The 17098-nt window shown below is 34.3% G+C and overlaps 1 protein-coding gene and 1 long non-coding RNA gene across 19 annotated transcripts in view; one reads left to right on the forward strand and one right to left on the reverse strand.

Moving 5' to 3' along the window:
* Positions 1–17098, reverse strand: part of DNM3 (dynamin 3) — a 551570-nt gene that overhangs the window by 253322 nt on the left and 281150 nt on the right. For all 18 annotated transcript variants that reach the window (XR_013529537.1, XR_013529540.1, XR_013529536.1 and 15 more), the window contains one exon: positions 13745–13858. Coding sequence is in view for 12 of the 18 variants with exons in the window: in XM_035280126.3 (XP_035136017.1) it covers positions 13745–13858 (114 nt within the window). In the remaining 6 variants the exon portion in view is untranslated. The remainder of the gene's footprint in view (positions 1–13744; positions 13859–17098) is intronic.
* LOC108588950 (uncharacterized) lies at positions 299–6323 on the forward strand. The gene is made up of 4 exons (XR_004736637.3): positions 299–566; positions 2727–2801; positions 4339–4455; positions 5962–6323. It is a non-coding gene; the product is annotated as an uncharacterized LOC108588950 (long non-coding RNA).

The following is a 17098-nucleotide window of genomic DNA, read 5'->3' on the forward strand; positions in this document are numbered from 1 at the left end:
GGCGATTCTAGCGGTCTCTCCAGCGGCACAGCGCATACCCAAACCTCCCCAGGGTGACATCATCCCATATATGGACTCTCCAGCCCAGCCCTCCCCCTTTTCCTGGTCCTAAATTCATTGCCAGTTCCCCAGTCTGCAGCAAATGTGCCACGTCAAGACTGGAAATCACAGCCCTTGAGTGTGTCTCAGTCAGCGCAGCAGAATTCAGGGGGGAAAGCTGAATGCAACCCCTGGTGCAGGAAGGGAGGCTTTTCCTGAGGACTGGGAGAGGATTTTAAGTACATAGAAGGAAGCTTCTGGAGATCCTGCTCCGTCGCCCCAGTGTTCAGACTACCTGTTCAGGACAATGCCGTTGTACAGTAGTCTGCACATTGGTTAGACTGGGCAAGGGAGAGCAACGCCATGAACTGCTGGGGACAAAATGGGCTGTTTCCAAGGAGAAGACATTTGTTTGCTCCTTTTTTGAATCTCATGTCCAGTCTTTTTCTTCACAGGTTTTCCACACGAGGGACCAAGAAGCCCTCGGGACACTGCTGAGAAAAGACCACCGAAGGGAAGACCAGCGGGTAAGGCCTTCTTGACTGCTCACCTGGTCTGTGACCAAGGGAACCTAGGTGGGGAGCCTGTGATTTGTGTTAACATGCGAGGGAAACAAAGGTATATGTGTGATGGGTAGAGATGTGTTTAATCTTAAAAGAGCAGAAGTGTGTGGTACATAGCGATTTACTGTTTTTTGATTTCTGAAGATTGATAATTCAAGTGTTTTCTTAAGTGTAAAAGTTTTCCCACTTCAAAATGAAATATGAAAAAATTCACTCCAGCCACTTAAGAAGAGTTTAATGAGGCTACTTTTGAATTGTTTAATAATAATTCAGAGACTTAAAAACTTACATGGATAAAGGCTGTGTGTATAAGTTTTAACATCCCAGGACTGAAGTCATTTTTCCCCAAGGTAGAGAACAGTAGCTGGTTTTTAAATGCTACATAGATAGTGATTTTCTGAAGATTTCCTGCTATAATATAAACACCAGGAATAATAGTACCTAACAATAAAAGAAGAACCTGCCAAGTTTTGCCTACCAGACAATGCAGTTGGGATTTGCCCAGAGAAGAGCACCAACCCACAACTTATTGAGTTAGCAACTGAGTAAATCGGGGAATAAAAACATCTATCTTTAGATACTCCTGTAAACATCTCTGTTTTACATTTTTTTTTAAATCAAAGAATGGTTGATAATTGCTGCTCAGCTGAGCCCTCTTGCCTACAGTTTCCAATGCTTCCGCTTTCCCGAGCACTTAAAATGATAAGGCACTTTGTCTAGAAACCACTGATAAAAAAGGAATTTGTAAACGAAGGCAGGAGTTTTCTTTGGTCAGTTTCCAGCTGTCCTGGAGGTGAAGGAGGGTGGGAGAGGGGGAGGAAGGTGGGAGGGAATAAAACCCTCAAGCTGAATGAAACCTTAATAGAGAAAATAATAGAGAAAGTCTGGATTGCAATGTGATCTGTGCTGAACATTAGTGGGTCTCTTAAAGAAAGTTCTGGAAAAATGTTATTGCCTCATCCTTAATTCTCTTAACCCCTATTTATTTCTATTCCCAAACAATTCTATATAATGAAAACATCTCTTCTACAGGGGTTGTAAAAAAAAATGTAATCTCTTCGTCCTCTTTTAAACTATTTAAAGTTACAGTGGTTCCTGAACAAATTCTTTATTAAATTATACATTTTGCAACAATTCAAAAATTGACTCAAGTTCTCTTTAGCAAAGTATTTTATTATAAAAGATTCCCTAAGTTTTCTTTTGTCAAAACAACTTATTTTTTTAAATTACCCTTCTGATCACACCAAAATGTGTATAAAGAACACATAAGTATTCTTATCTATTCATGATTCTTAGTTAAAATATTAACAGCAAGGAGAAATTTAGCTACTTTCACTTAGATGATACAGTAAAATCTTCCTTTCATTTTCTATTGTGACTTGGAGAGTTCCATGTTAATTATGTTTAATAGAACAAATGAGATATTAAAAATCTACACAGTTTCTTTTACATAGGAAAACTAAAAAAAAAAGTAACTTACAGGAGCTAATTTTTCCAAGAAATATATTTTTTCTAATTGATACAATTAATGAAAAGGAAAAATAGCTCAGAAGTTACTTTGGTAATGTTTAAGTTTTCTCAAATTTTCTGGGTTACTTTTTACTCTAGAAATGATTGTATTTCATAATTTGCTTTCATTTAATGTATATTTAATTTAAATTTCTTTCTTCATGCTAAATAGTCTTTCTGTTTCCATGAAATGAATCCCTACTGGTCCCTCACCTATTTTCTCCCTCAGGATGACTTTTAGTCTGGAGATAGATGGGACATAAAGGTTCCCCTTGGCATAAGTACAGGAGTAGAAATAGAAGAATTACTTTGTAAAGGGGTAACCAAGTAGTCCCTGCTCAGTGTTGTTCTAATGTCTTATTTTTGAGGCAAACTTTTAACAAATGAAAAAGGAATAGTACTTATTTTTCAATTACATGGGCTAAATTAAAGATCAAAAGTAAGTTTATTTTATAAAACTCTGCTGAATGAAGGCAGGATTGTGGTTGTGGTTTATGTGCTAGTACACATGCCCACGTTTAGATACATCATAGCCGTATCTAAATCCAGGTAAATTAGAAAAATGTTTAATTTCATTTTGATATTACTTTATAAGGAGATATACAAATATTTTAGGGATCATGGAATCTATTCCAGAGGAAACTAACCAACAGTGAACATCTTCAACTAAAACTACCCCTGGATATAATGGTAAGTGTATTAAAATTAAACATTGTACATGGTCATGAAGAGAAAATTGTTTTCAAGGTCTGTCCAAACTACCTTCCATAGAAATTTCATAATTATTTTTCATGTTAGCCTGTGAATGATTGATAAATTGGACTAGGTACTGGGTTAAAAGGACTTTTCCGCCATTTAAGAGAAAGGAAGTTCAGAGCCTTAGCTTCAACACCATAATTTCTTAATTGAAAAAGGATCAATCTAAAACAATGGACTTAAATTTTCAAACCCATTTTTTTTTTAGGCCACAGATCTCAAAATCAAAGACAGATTGTTTACAATGGGACGAAGTTTCACGCTGATCACTTCCCTGTAGTTAGTCAATAGGCTTAATATCCTTCCTGCTTGGCATTCAGGCTTTCGGCCCAGATAATATGTTTGTTTGTAAAAGACCAAATATACTATCTACCCCCACCTCTTGCCTACAGACCACCCAAGTATTTCACTCTGTGGGAAAGAGTTTAGGCATAAAAATCCTAATGAAAGAATTTTTCTCACTTTTTTTGAAGTCTTAAGCTGTTATGAAACTAAAAAGTACAACTTGGTGATGTAAAAAAATTCACTCATCCACAAGCGTCCATGCTCGCTAAAGAGACGCCAAAGCTTTCACTTACTCTAAAAGGGATCTGCTCTTTATAAACAATGCATTTCACTCTGCTCTCTGGAGAATAGCCCACCCATCACAATAACGTCAAAATAATAACTAAGAGACCATCACTCAGAAATCCTGGCTTAAAATAACTAGAAGGTCAGGCTTTAACCTGAGACAGGAAATTCCTGAGTTAAGATTGAAACTTTCTTACTTCAAATCCCCTTTTACTTTCATGTTTTGTAAATTATGTAGATATAAATATTTACCCATTTTCAAAGGTCTCTTATGAATAATTTTTTTATCAGAATTAACAGCGATAACAAAGTAAATTAGGAAAAATAATTAAATCTTCATTTTGAATTTTCTGACTTAGCGTGACAGCCAGTTTCCTGGAGTTGCTTTGGTTTAATTTTACTACAGAAAACATAGAAGATAATTCTTTTCTTACATTTTTTTTCCTTAAGACAAGAAATAAAAGACAAAAAGAAAATGAGGTATAATAAACATACTAAAAATTACCTGGTATGATAATATAAATAACTCTTTTATATTTTAGCTAGCATTTTAAGGAATAATAAACTATTCAACCTATAATTTGGGAGATTAAAAAAAGTCAGTAAGTTTTTTAGTCTTTCGTCTTTTTAACAAGTTTAGGGGCAGGTTTAACATACCTATGAAGTATTCATATGTCACATACTTACTGTAAGGTTGTTTTTAAAATCTATCAGAAACATAAATCGTCCAAAAGCCTTATGAAAAGAACAATCATTTTCAGCAAGATTTTTTTCCCCCTGAAAAACTGTCGTGGTTTTTCTGGCTCAAAAAAAAAAAAAAATGTATATCTTACTTTAATAAAACTGTTTTATATTAAAGCATGACATACAAACTCACAAATATTTCTTTTTATTTTTTCAGGTTGCATGCATCATTCCTTTAATTGAGCAGAGTTAACTGGATCAAATTATTTATGGGAGAGAGAGGAAAAGCTATACAGAATTACAGTAATTTTTTAATTTCTACCAAGATATCTTTGTAAGTGAATCACTCTATAATTACTTTCTGTTGCACTGAATGCAGCAACAATAACACAATAGTATTTTAAGGCACTTGTTTTTGGCATACTTTGAACTTGTAATTATTTAAATAGCAGCCAAGTTTACTCATGTTTTTTATTCTGTCAAGAAAAAAAAGTTCCTTTACTTGGAAGTGATGGCCAGAAAGACAATCAGAAAGTTACTTTCTCGAAATTACGTAAATGTACAGAAAATGGCACTTATTAGCTTTTGTTAAAACATTACCTTATCTAATCACTGCATAAAAGTTCAGATTTGTAGAAAATTGTCATTTTCTCAGTATCTAAAAACTATTTTGCTTTCCATTAAATTTGTATTTGCTATTTTCTCAGAATTTTACAATTAAAGACAAATCACAAACTATGTGTTTTTCTTAAAGTTCTTTGAGAAAATTTCTAATTATACAATCCTTGGACAATACTGTATTTTTTAAGAAGTTCTACTTACTGGAATTTTGACTACTTGGTTATTTTTGTTTTTAAAAGGGGAGGGGAATTTGCTTAATACTTCTATACATGTGAGTTGATAATTGATATTAAAATAGTAGAATTATTCTCGACTCACCAGAATTAAATTTTATATATGTATATTTAACACTATTAGCTCTTATATAAATTAGAAGAAAAATTTTCAAAGGATCTGGTTTTAATTTTTGGATATAAAATGAATTTGACTTTTCTGTATTTAAGGCACTATTTTGTAACTATATTGTACTAACTATATCCAAAACACATTCTGAGCATCACTGTGAATAACAACCTTCTAGTTTATGCCCTGTTGATTCACAGCATGACCCTGTAGTTAATTAAGAGGTGGAAAAGTTAAGCTCTCAACTGCCTTTAATTTGATTTCACATTCACACTTACAAACTTCATTTAAAAGGAAAATGAGACATTTAAATAGGTTCCTGGCGTTTAACATATAATTGGTAAAAACATATTCCCTTGTAAAATCCTATTATCAAAGCATCAGATACCAAAGTCAGTAGCTTGGGTTGCCAAATACATTAGGCTCATTAATTATTTTGAAAAGGCTGCCATTTCCATGTAAATGATAATTTTCTTTTTCATGGGCAAGGTTATGGTACTTATCTACTAAAAGAAACATGTATAAACATAGTTTTTATCTTTAACTTCAGTATTAAAATATGCAGTTTTTTGCAAAGAGGAAAAGCACTGGTTCAATCACTCTGAACTCTGACTACATGTGGGCCAGTAATAATATGAATTGAATTTAAGAATAAACCTTGTGTTTAATCTCTTTTCTTCCTTAAAATTTTAATGTGAGTTTTTTGCTATTCCAATTATCCATGTTAGCACATTTGGAATAAATGTATAAATGTACTTTCTGAATAAAGTCAAAAGTCTAACTTGTTTTTAGCTCCATAACGTTTTAATGTTTAATTATATTGTGTATTTTTCTCCCTTTCCCCTTATTCTCCAAAATCACCAAATCTGGAACACAGGCTGATTGTATCTATGAGCAAAGGAAACCTGAAGGAACCAAGGGCCTGGCTGGACAGAGTTGTCATGTGTCTGCCTGTCTACACTTGCTGTGCAGAACATCCGCTCACCTGTACAGCAGGCACAGACAGGCAGTCACATGACAACCCAGCCTGAATGACAACCAGCCATTGAAAGAAAGCAGCCCTCACATGATAGCATCTACACCAAGAGCTACAACCAAAATGAGGGGCTCGGGGACCTGGGGCTTTAATCTGTTGGTTTAATACTTACCTCCTATGTATTATTTTGATTCAAATATTAAAACCCACCAAAAGTAAAGTGAGTGGTGCCTATGGAATATAATAAAACCCATTTCTGAAAATGTTCTTGTGCATTCTATAGTGCTCTTTTCCTAATTGTTGTCAGTAAATCACTACCCTTGACATTTATTGTACACGGCTTTGCAGCACCACATCAATATAAAAATTCGATATAACAAAACAATATAACTTCAGTCTGATGCTTGACAAAGAATACATTATTCTAAGAATACTCATCTATAAACTAAGTATGGTTTTCTATGTCATGACTTTTTTTGAAGGGGATAGGGTGGAAAGACAGAAGAAATGGGAGGAAAAGAGTATTCCAAAGGATCAAGTACTTTGAGTTAACTGCCAGTCTGGGTCTGGGAAAAATACAATGAAAAGACTACTATTTCCAACATAACATTCAACTGTATCAAAATAACCGTTTCTCCTCTTTTGACATATGGAAAGTTGAAACTTTAATATTTCCAAGTGTCATGGTATACATAAATTTATGACTGCGTCATTCTTTATTTAAGAAGACGCTTATGCTACAGTTCCAGGAGTAGAATTTACAAGGCCAACACGTTCACTTGCAATCTATCCTTCCATCACGACAAACTTTCAAGCTCTTGAGATGTTCAGGCAACTCATTTATCTTCAGAAGCTTAAGGAAAGTGGTTAATGCACTTGAAATATATATTTTGCCACATCTTTTGAGAAAATATCCAAACTTCAGTTTATGCACTGTTAACTGGAGTGAAATGATAAGGGATGGCTTTTGTCTATGAATATTTTAAATACTTAAGGGTAAAAGGTGGGAAGATAGATAAAATTAGAAATGCTTCAATTTGATTTAGTTCATTAACATGTTTTAGATTCAGTATTTAAAATTAATTTTCATATTTCTTAGAAAGATTCTGGTCAAGCTTAAAAAAATGTAACACAGGCTACTCAAAACTTTTTTCACATTTAATAATTAAACACTTTATGTATGTATTCTGAACTAAAGCAAACTATTTTTTATTCAGCTATTTTATTTTTAAAATGGAAGTCTCAGTCGTAAGGCTAAAAGCCCCACGAGTTTCAAATTTTCTAACAATGATATTTTAATCAAACCTAACATTATAGTTTATTTAATTAAAAAGCTGAATGATGGGGCAAAACTACAAAGCGAAAATATGATTAAAGATAATTTCTCTCATTTAAACAATCTTTTTTATGGCTATATGTCAGCTGCTAAAATTCACTTCTGCTTCTGCAAGATACATTGCACAATGTGGATTTTTACCTTAAATAAAATCCCATGACTAGCAAATAAAGTCCTAAACAATACTTACAAAATTTAGAATATAAACAGGAAGACAATATAAAAATGACTCACAGGATATCAACATCGTTCTACCCAATCGTAAATACCTTGTACAACCTGTTGTAAATGCTGTCTATGGGAGTTCACATACAGAATATTTCTACTGGACTTTGTAAGGCAGTCTCAGGAGAGTGCTTGAAAGCTCCCAGAATGAGACAATGACCTAGCCAGAATATTAAGGAGACTACACTCGTCCTCCCAACTCCAAAGGAAAGCTAGGACGGCAGCAGTGTCATCCTAAAGGGAGGTACTCCAGATAACATTTTCAATATTTTTCCTTAAAACATAAAGTTAACACTTTTTTTCTTAAACATTTTTTATTCAATTTTCAAAAAATGCTTAAAAGAATGCTTTGTATGTATTTAAAAGTCATTAAATGAGGCACATTTAAAAATTTTTCTCTTCTGGGAAACGGTAATATGAAGGATAATATTGCTCTTGCAGGATAAACTTTTTTAGCATAAATAATGCATATAGGGGAGTGTGTTTGAATCTAAACTTATTTTTAATAAATTTGGAATAGGACTTGCCATTATGGTTTATTGAATAATACTCTTTCTTCAAAATTATAAATTTTTAGATAATGTCAGAACATGGAAATATTTGTATGAAATAATCCTATATTAAAAAAGAATAACATCAGATAGTTTATGTATGTAAAAAAAATACACAATCAAGATCATGCAGAATTTTAAGAAATATAGGTGGATTAAAGTTCAATATTTATTGGACCTTTTGTAAAAATAAACTAAATTTTGGTTAACTAAACAATTTGTGAAGGAGTGTGAATAGTGTTCACAGGGTCGACACTGACCTCCTCCACCACAGGGAATGTGCAGATCTGGTAGGAAATATGTACAATCTTAAAAGTATAAGTGAAACGAGAAAGAAAGCTGAATATTTCTATAACTTCTTGATCTCACAACTTTGATCATCCAGGGATATAATTGTCATTTTGTTTCCTATTTCTGAAGTTACATTTGTCATTTGTTATTGTTACAAAATAAAAACAATGCTAAGTAAATATCCCTATAAGGGAATTATATAATCTCCTTATCAAGTTATCCAAACACTTCAACCCACAAAAATGAAGGCTGTAATTTCTTAAGAGTCCAAAGAATGTCCTTATTTCAATGCAGATGTTGGGTTTTCCTCACTAGTGTAAGGTTAGTAGGTTTCCACTGGAAATGCCTATGTTGCATTATTCTGCTTGCCTAAGAGTAACTCATTATGATTTTAATCTTTACACACTGGGCTACAGAACTACAATAAACATTGACTAATTGCTTATATTATACATAAATGAACAGTCCCCTTTCTTCAGAGATCCTAATTATCTCTTAAAATTTATAAATTTATGTATTTTTAAAACAAATTTCTCATTAGTTTTAAGAAAAATAAGGCTCTTTTCTCCTTTAATCAGTCTCCCATTCTCCGAAAATTTACATTTTAGACACATGTTAAAGAAAAGCCATCATTTTTTCCAAATCTGATTTTGAACTATTGATGTAAAATTATCTAGATCAAAAATCCATTTTAAAAAACTTTTGAAATGATAGTTTCTATTTTATTATCACATCTTGCTGTTTTCTAAATCCCTCTCCAAAACTGTACAACATATATGGGCAATGTATGAAAATAACATTGGGAAATTAATTTTCTGTTTAAATGATTTTCAATCCAGGAAGTCACATTTATATAGTCAGAGGATTTTAAAAAAAAAAAAAAAAAAAAAAAACAAGAAAAACAACAACCAAAAAACTAACCTTCAATGATGAAAATTAACAAAATTTAAGACAATCTACCTTTAATGGTAATTTTATTCCATAATTTAATAATTTAATTTTGACACTGAATGTGTCAGGACAAGATTAATTATTATGCCGCATTTATTCATTTATTTTCTCAGTGACACCTTCATTTAATCAATAGTTAGGGCCTCCTATCAGTGCTGTGTCCTCTGGTGGTAGAATAGGGAACAAACAATGTCTCCTGGTCTCAGGAGGCTTACCGTTTCCTAGAACTCTTAGCATGTGTGATGAGAACTACAGGTGGATTAAAGTTCAATATTTATTAGGACTTTTGTGAAAATAAGTTTTGGCTAACTAAACAACTTATGAAGGAGTGTGAATAGTGTTCACAGGGTTGACTCTGACCTCCTCCACCATGTCAATTTTCAGCTTCCAAAAGCATCTCTTAAATCCATTCATTTTTACAAATTCCAACAACTCACCCTAGCCCAAGCTACCATTATCCATGCAGACCACAATAGACGTAGAAAGCAATAGCTTTCTAGTAATTCCCAATCCAGTTTTGCCCTTTTTCAATCCATTCCCCACAAGGTAACCAAAGGAATCAGTAAAGAATTTAAATCTTATCATGTGACTCTCCAGCTTAAAAACTTCAAAGACTTTTCATCATTCTTAAGACGAAAATCCTAATCTTTAGAGTACCTTTCTCTTTTTGCTCCAGTCACACTGGTCTTAATTAAGTTCCTTAAATTCATCAGGCTCAATCCTGCCTCATAAAATTAATACAAACCGTTTCTGGCCACCCAGTGTAAAGTTCCCCCCCAACCTGTGTCCTCTATCCCAGACACTTTCTATGTCAGCTCATCACTGGCTTTATTTTCTTCTTAGCCTGTAATCAGCATCTGATAGGTTTTCCCATTTATTTGTATGTTTGCTTTATTGGGAAAGAGGCTTCATAAGAACAGGTACCATGAATTCCTTGCTAATCATTTTATCCTTACTGACTAGGACAGTGTTTGGTACATAACAAGTGCTCAGAAATAATTGTTGGGAAATGTTCAGATGATTAAGAGCATAGCACTGACACTTAGCAACTGGCTAAGTTACTTATTCTCTTTGAGCCTCAATCCTCATCTCTAAAATGGAGAATGTAAATAATGTGCTCACTGAAATAAATACTCAATAACTGTTAGCCATTATGATGATCATAATCAAGATCATCATTGATTACAAGTAGCATTCTCCCTAATCATTATACCTGCTTAAATCCACAAAGGCCAGCTTTCAGTCTCAATGATCATCTTAATGATGACTACATCCTATCTTGTTTCTTGAGGAGAGTTCTGAATGAATAACAGTAGCTAATCACTCAATTGTAGCTGTGTATAGACCATATATTTGCTACCTTGAACTTAAGCGCTCTTCACTCTCACCACCAGCTACTACCCAGCCACCATCCTCTCTTGCCTGGACCATGGTCAGAGATTCCAAGCTGGTCTCCCTTCTTCCATGTTATCCATCCCCACTCCCTCCACACATCCATCCAATCCCACTTATTACACACAACCGAGCAGCCAGGATAATCTTTCTAAACCATCAATCCAATTATGTCACACATTGAAACACTCAATCACTTTCAATTGTCCTTGGAATAAAATCCAAGGACCATTGGGTAGGGACTGATAAGGCCCCCATCCGCTGGTGCCTCTGATTTTATATTCTGCCTTTCTCCCCCACTGTTCCTATGTTACAGCCACAGAGTTCCTGTTGGATCCCATCTCCAGGGAATTTTACACTTATTCTTCCCTCTACCTGTGATATTCTTCAGCAAAATCTTCTGCACAGCTCATCATCTCAATCTCTGCTCAAGTAGTACTTCCTTCCAATCATCCAAACCTAAGACCTCCTCCCTGTCACTTTCTAACTCAATATCTGGTTTTATTTTCTTCAGAGCATTTACTATCTGATACTGTATTATAGTCTACTTGCTTGTTAGCTCCATAGAGCAGTAACTTTGTCACTTCCTCTTTCTTAAAATGATCTGAATGGATGAAACTACACTTTCTCAGAGTTTCTTCATCTAAGTCATTCCATTTTATTTCAAGGGTCATTCCCACTTCCCCTGCCCCAACGACTCTCTATACCATACCTTGGTTTTAACATTAACCACTCTGTGTGCTCATACACAGCTCATACAGAGCACACAGAGTGAGAATGTTCATGGCATTTAGTTAATATTATAACTGTGTGTATTTATTTTCCATTTGTTGTAATCAAGTACTCATCTGGAAGCTACAAGGTCAGGTGATTTTTTTATAAAGAATTATCCTGAATCTGGAGGAGAGGATATGAGCCAATAACCATGAGCTCACCAAGCTCTCAAGGCTTCTTCCTTCCCTACAGGGAGCATCCTGTGCCTTCCAACAGGCTTATTTTCAGTACTCACACAGCCAGACTAATGCCACACTCCAACAGCAGTGCCTACTCCAGAGTCTTCAGTGTCTCTGCTGCTAACACCCAGGAACATGTCAATGCTGAGATGCCTGAAAATCATCTTCATAAGTTCTCTGTGGGATGAGGTTGGCTTGGACAACTCCAGGCATCTCTGGGATTCTTGCCTTCATTTGTGGTTGAAAGCATAGGCTCTGGAGCTCAATAGCCTGGGTTCAAATTTCTGCTTTGCCACGAATTGGCTGTGTGACTTTGGTAAGTTTGTTATCCTGGCCAAGACTAAATGTTCTGCAATAAGTAAAACAGTCCTGTAGAAAAGACTTTTTTAAAAAGGTTTTGTTTTATTTTTAGTTTTCTCATCCAACAATAGGAATAATAGTAGTTAGGGCTGAATATGGTTAAATGGGTTAATTAATATATGTAAAACACTAGCCAACACTATTATGATTCCTCAGTAAAATATTTTCTGTGACCCTGTATAACTGAGAAAGGTCACACGGTTTACACATATTTAAGTGCACATCAATTATCATCTAAATCCTTGGGGGAGGAAATATACCTAACAGAAGATACCTTATTACAACTGAACAGCAAAGAAGATCATCTATTTAGTAATTTTTACATCTAGGGGAGGGTATCTGAGCTCCTTGAGCTATGAACTTTAAAACTAGAGCTTCCCACAGAATGACAGAGATACCTAAGCAGCCAGTACAGAAAAGAAACCATTGCTAATCCTCAGACTATCACAATGACCAAATCTACTTTTGACTATGGTCAATGACATAACAATTTAAATACAAGCTCTTAAACAGCAATTTTGTTTGGACATTTCTATAGGATTTCATTTCCCTTACTGCAGAAATTTTAGTGGCAATCAACCAATCATCCAATATTTATCAACATACTATGACACACAGAGTGCTTGAGAAATTAAAAAATTATATAAGACATGAAACTTTCCTTCAAGGAATGACAAAGTCACTTTATAATACCTTCAGAAGATGTCAGGCCAAGATAGGAAAAACTTTTAGCTTTGAAAGGCATGCCCTTTATGGTCTCATGTAATTGAGACAATCTCACCTGCACATAGTTTTGCTATCACAGAGTATTCTTACCTAATGTTTGCATGCTGCATTATAAGTACCAAAGAATTATCAAGTCAGACCAGGGCTATTAAAAATTTCAAGATAGTTTAATTTCTATCCGTCCTACCTCACATTTAATGGTATCGATTTCTAGCACTTAAATGGCTCTGTAAGACTAATATGAGTTTTTTGTTTGCACTTTTATAGCTATCAAATTTAAATGAGTAGTAAGTCACAGGACCAAAATTATTAACATCTAACATGAACCAGAACACTATAATTACCATAATTCATGCTTTTACATAGATATCAAATTCTCAAAAAACAAAATTTGTATAAACAATGATCTGAGACTCACTTGAAGACTACTGATGTGGACATTCTCAAAAGCCTTCCATTTCATTTGAGACAGATGTCACAGGAACAATTCCAAAATGCTTTATTAACTCTACATCAATATTATTAATTTCACTCTTAAAATGTCCTATTACCTTAGGTCTTTTAGCACTTTATTTAATGAAAATTGTTTTCACTGTACCAGTACCTTGACATAATTATAAATAAGGACGTTTTCAACTTTGACCCCTAAATCCATTTCTTCAGGTAAGCAAAAATGGTTACAGCAAATAAATAAATAAAAAAGAAAAAGAAATTTGGTTGAATACTATAAAATTTTAAATCTATCAGAAAATAACAGTGCATTTTTATACAAATATTCCAAGTTTACTCTTACTGAAAGAGAACCACTGGTGTCTAAAAATTGCATAGTACAATAATATCAATTAACTTAAAATGAGAAAGACTTTAATAAGAAAACTTTGTCACTCTCTGTGACTTACCTCGTCATCTTTATACCAGGACAAGCTTTCTGCAGTAAGGACAAACCAGTATCCCTTCGAGCCCCCTTTCATGATGCCAATGTTGCTGATGGTAAGCCACCCCTTGCGAATCACCTACGAAAAAGCAGAAATCAGCAAAGGTGTTTAGTTTAACAAAAGCCAATGCAGATTAGATATCCGACCAAGAGAAGTTAAAAACAAGATATTAATTGCAATAAGAACAGTATTTTCCCTCCAAACTCAACTCCTATTGAGTTATTCAAGAGAACTTATCTACCAAAAGTACAGATGAGTGGAGGGAAGTCTCTCCTGTCAATGAATGAAATAAAAATCTCAGACTCATCGATGATGGAAGTGGAGTGACTGAAAGTGAGGTTATCAAATAGACTGTGTCAGGCCTGTTTATGGCATTGTTGCTACAATTAAAACATATTTAGTTGATTGGATAAACAACAGACTCTCCGTATCCACTGTCCCTTCCCTCCTTCCAGCCTACTTGCCCATTTGTTTGCCTGGTTTGCAGCTCATTAAGATTTCCACCAGAGACCTGCCAGCAAATGATAAAAAGAAGAAATTCAATTCAATCAATTAGCCCCTTCTTATCCCTAAATAAGGCTCATTGAGGGAAAAAGATGAAATAATACACTAAAAAGAAAAGTTTGGTGTTTTTAACAGTCCTAATTTATAATTTGAACAGCATATTGTAAAATTTTAAATCTATGAGGTTTAAATCTTCTGGTTGTTCTCTGCCATATTACAAAACATGTAGCATCTTTTTAAAAATTTTTAAATGGTTTTGAAGTTTTAAAACATTAACAAGTTGGATTATAGATTTGACAGAAATTATTTATAGATGGTATTTAAGAAAAATGTAGGGTTTTTTCCCCTCAGAGTTATTCTGAAGTTAAATTCTGTTTTTTAGATGGCACCATTTACCATGTCCTCTATACAAGATAATTTTGTTGTCATAGAACTAGAAATGAAACACTAAATGCAATTGTATGATATTGTTTTAAAGTCAAAAACTGTCCTACACTCAAATTACTCAATATGTTGACATCCTGAAATATTTAAAAATTACTTATTGAAAAACTGAGTGTGAGTTACTAAAGGAAGATGAAAATACACTAATAATCAGATTTCATTTTTATATTACTATCAACTTTTGTAGTTGAAGAAGGAAGGCCAATCCGAGAGAAATTATGGAATAGACCAAGGTTCTCATCATTGATCTTCCAAGACTCTCTCCTCATTACCAGCCCTTGTTACTCTTGATTCTCGATTTCAGCATTGCCCTGGTGCCCAATTTCCATTTCAGTGTGCTGTTGCTTTTACAACCCCCATATAGCATCCCTCTCAGGTCTGAGCTAGTGCACTTTTCTCCATGGCTTTTTAACTCTCTACTTCACAAAGAACAGACTACTGCTCAAAGTACGTGATATAGTTTAGCTGTGTCCCCATCCAAATCTTATCTTGACTTTTAACTCCCACAATTCCCATGTGTTATGAGAGGAACCCAGTGCGAGGTAACTGAATTATGGGGGCAGATCTTTCCTGTGCTGTTCTTGTGATAGTAAATGAATTTCAAGAGTTCTGATGGTTTTAAAAATGGGAGTTTCCCTGCACAAGTTCTCTTTTTGCCTGCTGCCATCCATGTAAAATGTGACTTGTCCCTCTTTGCCTTCCACCATGGTTGTGAGGCCTCCCCAGCCATGTGGAATTGTAAGTCCATTAAACCTCTTTTTCTTCCTAGTCTCAAGCATGTCTTTATTAGCAGCATGAAAACAGACTAATATAGTATAGTTTCTAGAAGTTATATTACAATCATTCAAATGCTTTATAAAAATATAGATTCCTGGGCCACCTACCATTCCAAATGAATCACAAGGTATATATGAAACCCAACAATCTACATTTAAATATGTTGCCAAGGTGCTTCTCATTCATAATGAAGTTTGAAGCCCATGTATGTACACATACAATCAAAACTTTATTTTCTTTAGAGTAAATGATCACATCTATTTAATAGTTTTGAGTTAAGAAGGAGCTGGTTAAATTATTTCTCACTGAGATCATTACCCCACCCTACCAAAGCTTACAAATAGCATGCTAATCATACCACTCAATAAAATATACTAGTTATTTCATTTTATCAGAGATGCGGAGCAAAGGTGCTGATATCAATATGTACAATAAATAATTGTTAAATATGAATCTGAGCTGTTTTCCTTATTTTCTGGTTAAAAATATATATCAGTAGATATCCTACTATAGTGTCCTGCATTTCAATGGATCTTGCATGCACCCTGAAACAGAGAAACTAAGTTATAGAAGCCATTGCAATATCCCAAGAGAAATATGGCCAGGATGTGAATCAAAGCCATAATGTATAAAATTGAAAAGAAATGGACCTACTGAAGAAATATCTAGGAGGTAAAATCAACCAGATTTGGTAGTGAATGAGAGGAGGATTAGTGAGGGGAAAGACTAGAACTAGCTACCAGCCATTAGCCACTAACCACACATGGTGGTTGAGCCCTACAAACTCATTTCCATTAAGATGTGCCATAAGTGTCCAAATAAACACAGAATTTTGAAAACTTAATACAAAAAAGAATGCAAAACATCTCATTAATGTAAAGCAATTATTATATGTTGAAATGGTATTTTACATATATTGGGCTAAATAAAATTCATTGTAAAAATTAATTTCATCTGTTTCCTTTTATTTTTTTAATGTGGCTACCAGAAATTTTTGAATTACATATGTAGTTTACACTACATTTTTATTAAACAGTGTGCTGTTTTAGGATTCTGAAACTACTGCAGCTATCAACTTTTAAAACCAACCATTCTAAAATTCAGAAGGAATAGAGAAAGAAACCAGTTTGGGAAAGTGGAGGAACTGATGAATTCAGCAAAGGCCATGCTGACTTTGAGGTAGCTCTAAGAAACACACATAGAGCATGACCTGACCTCTGAAGCAAAAGGAAGAGGTTAGGACCGGAGGTAAAGACTCGCAAATCCTCAATACATATACTGGTAGCAAAATAGCAGTGGTTCAAGGTGGAGTCCAGGGGTAAATATCAACATTTCAGAGGTAGTCACAAGAGTCTGAAAAGGAATGTCAGAGAAATAAAAGCAATGAGGTCATGGAAGCCAAAGGCAAGGTGAATTTCAAGGAGTGTATGGTTGGAAGTGTCAAACTGAGCACAGAAAGGGATATGACAGTACAATGCAGACATTATATTGTCTTTAGCTATGCCACTGTGGCGGTGGAACAAAGAGTCAAAGAGCTCATTGGGTTGAAAAGTGAGTGGGAAACAAAAAAATGGAGACAATGACGAGAGAGTT

The sequence above is a fragment of the Callithrix jacchus genome, chromosome 18 (genome assembly GCF_049354715.1).
Source record: "Callithrix jacchus isolate 240 chromosome 18, calJac240_pri, whole genome shotgun sequence".
In the NCBI taxonomy this organism is placed as follows: domain Eukaryota; kingdom Metazoa; phylum Chordata; class Mammalia; order Primates; family Cebidae; genus Callithrix; species Callithrix jacchus.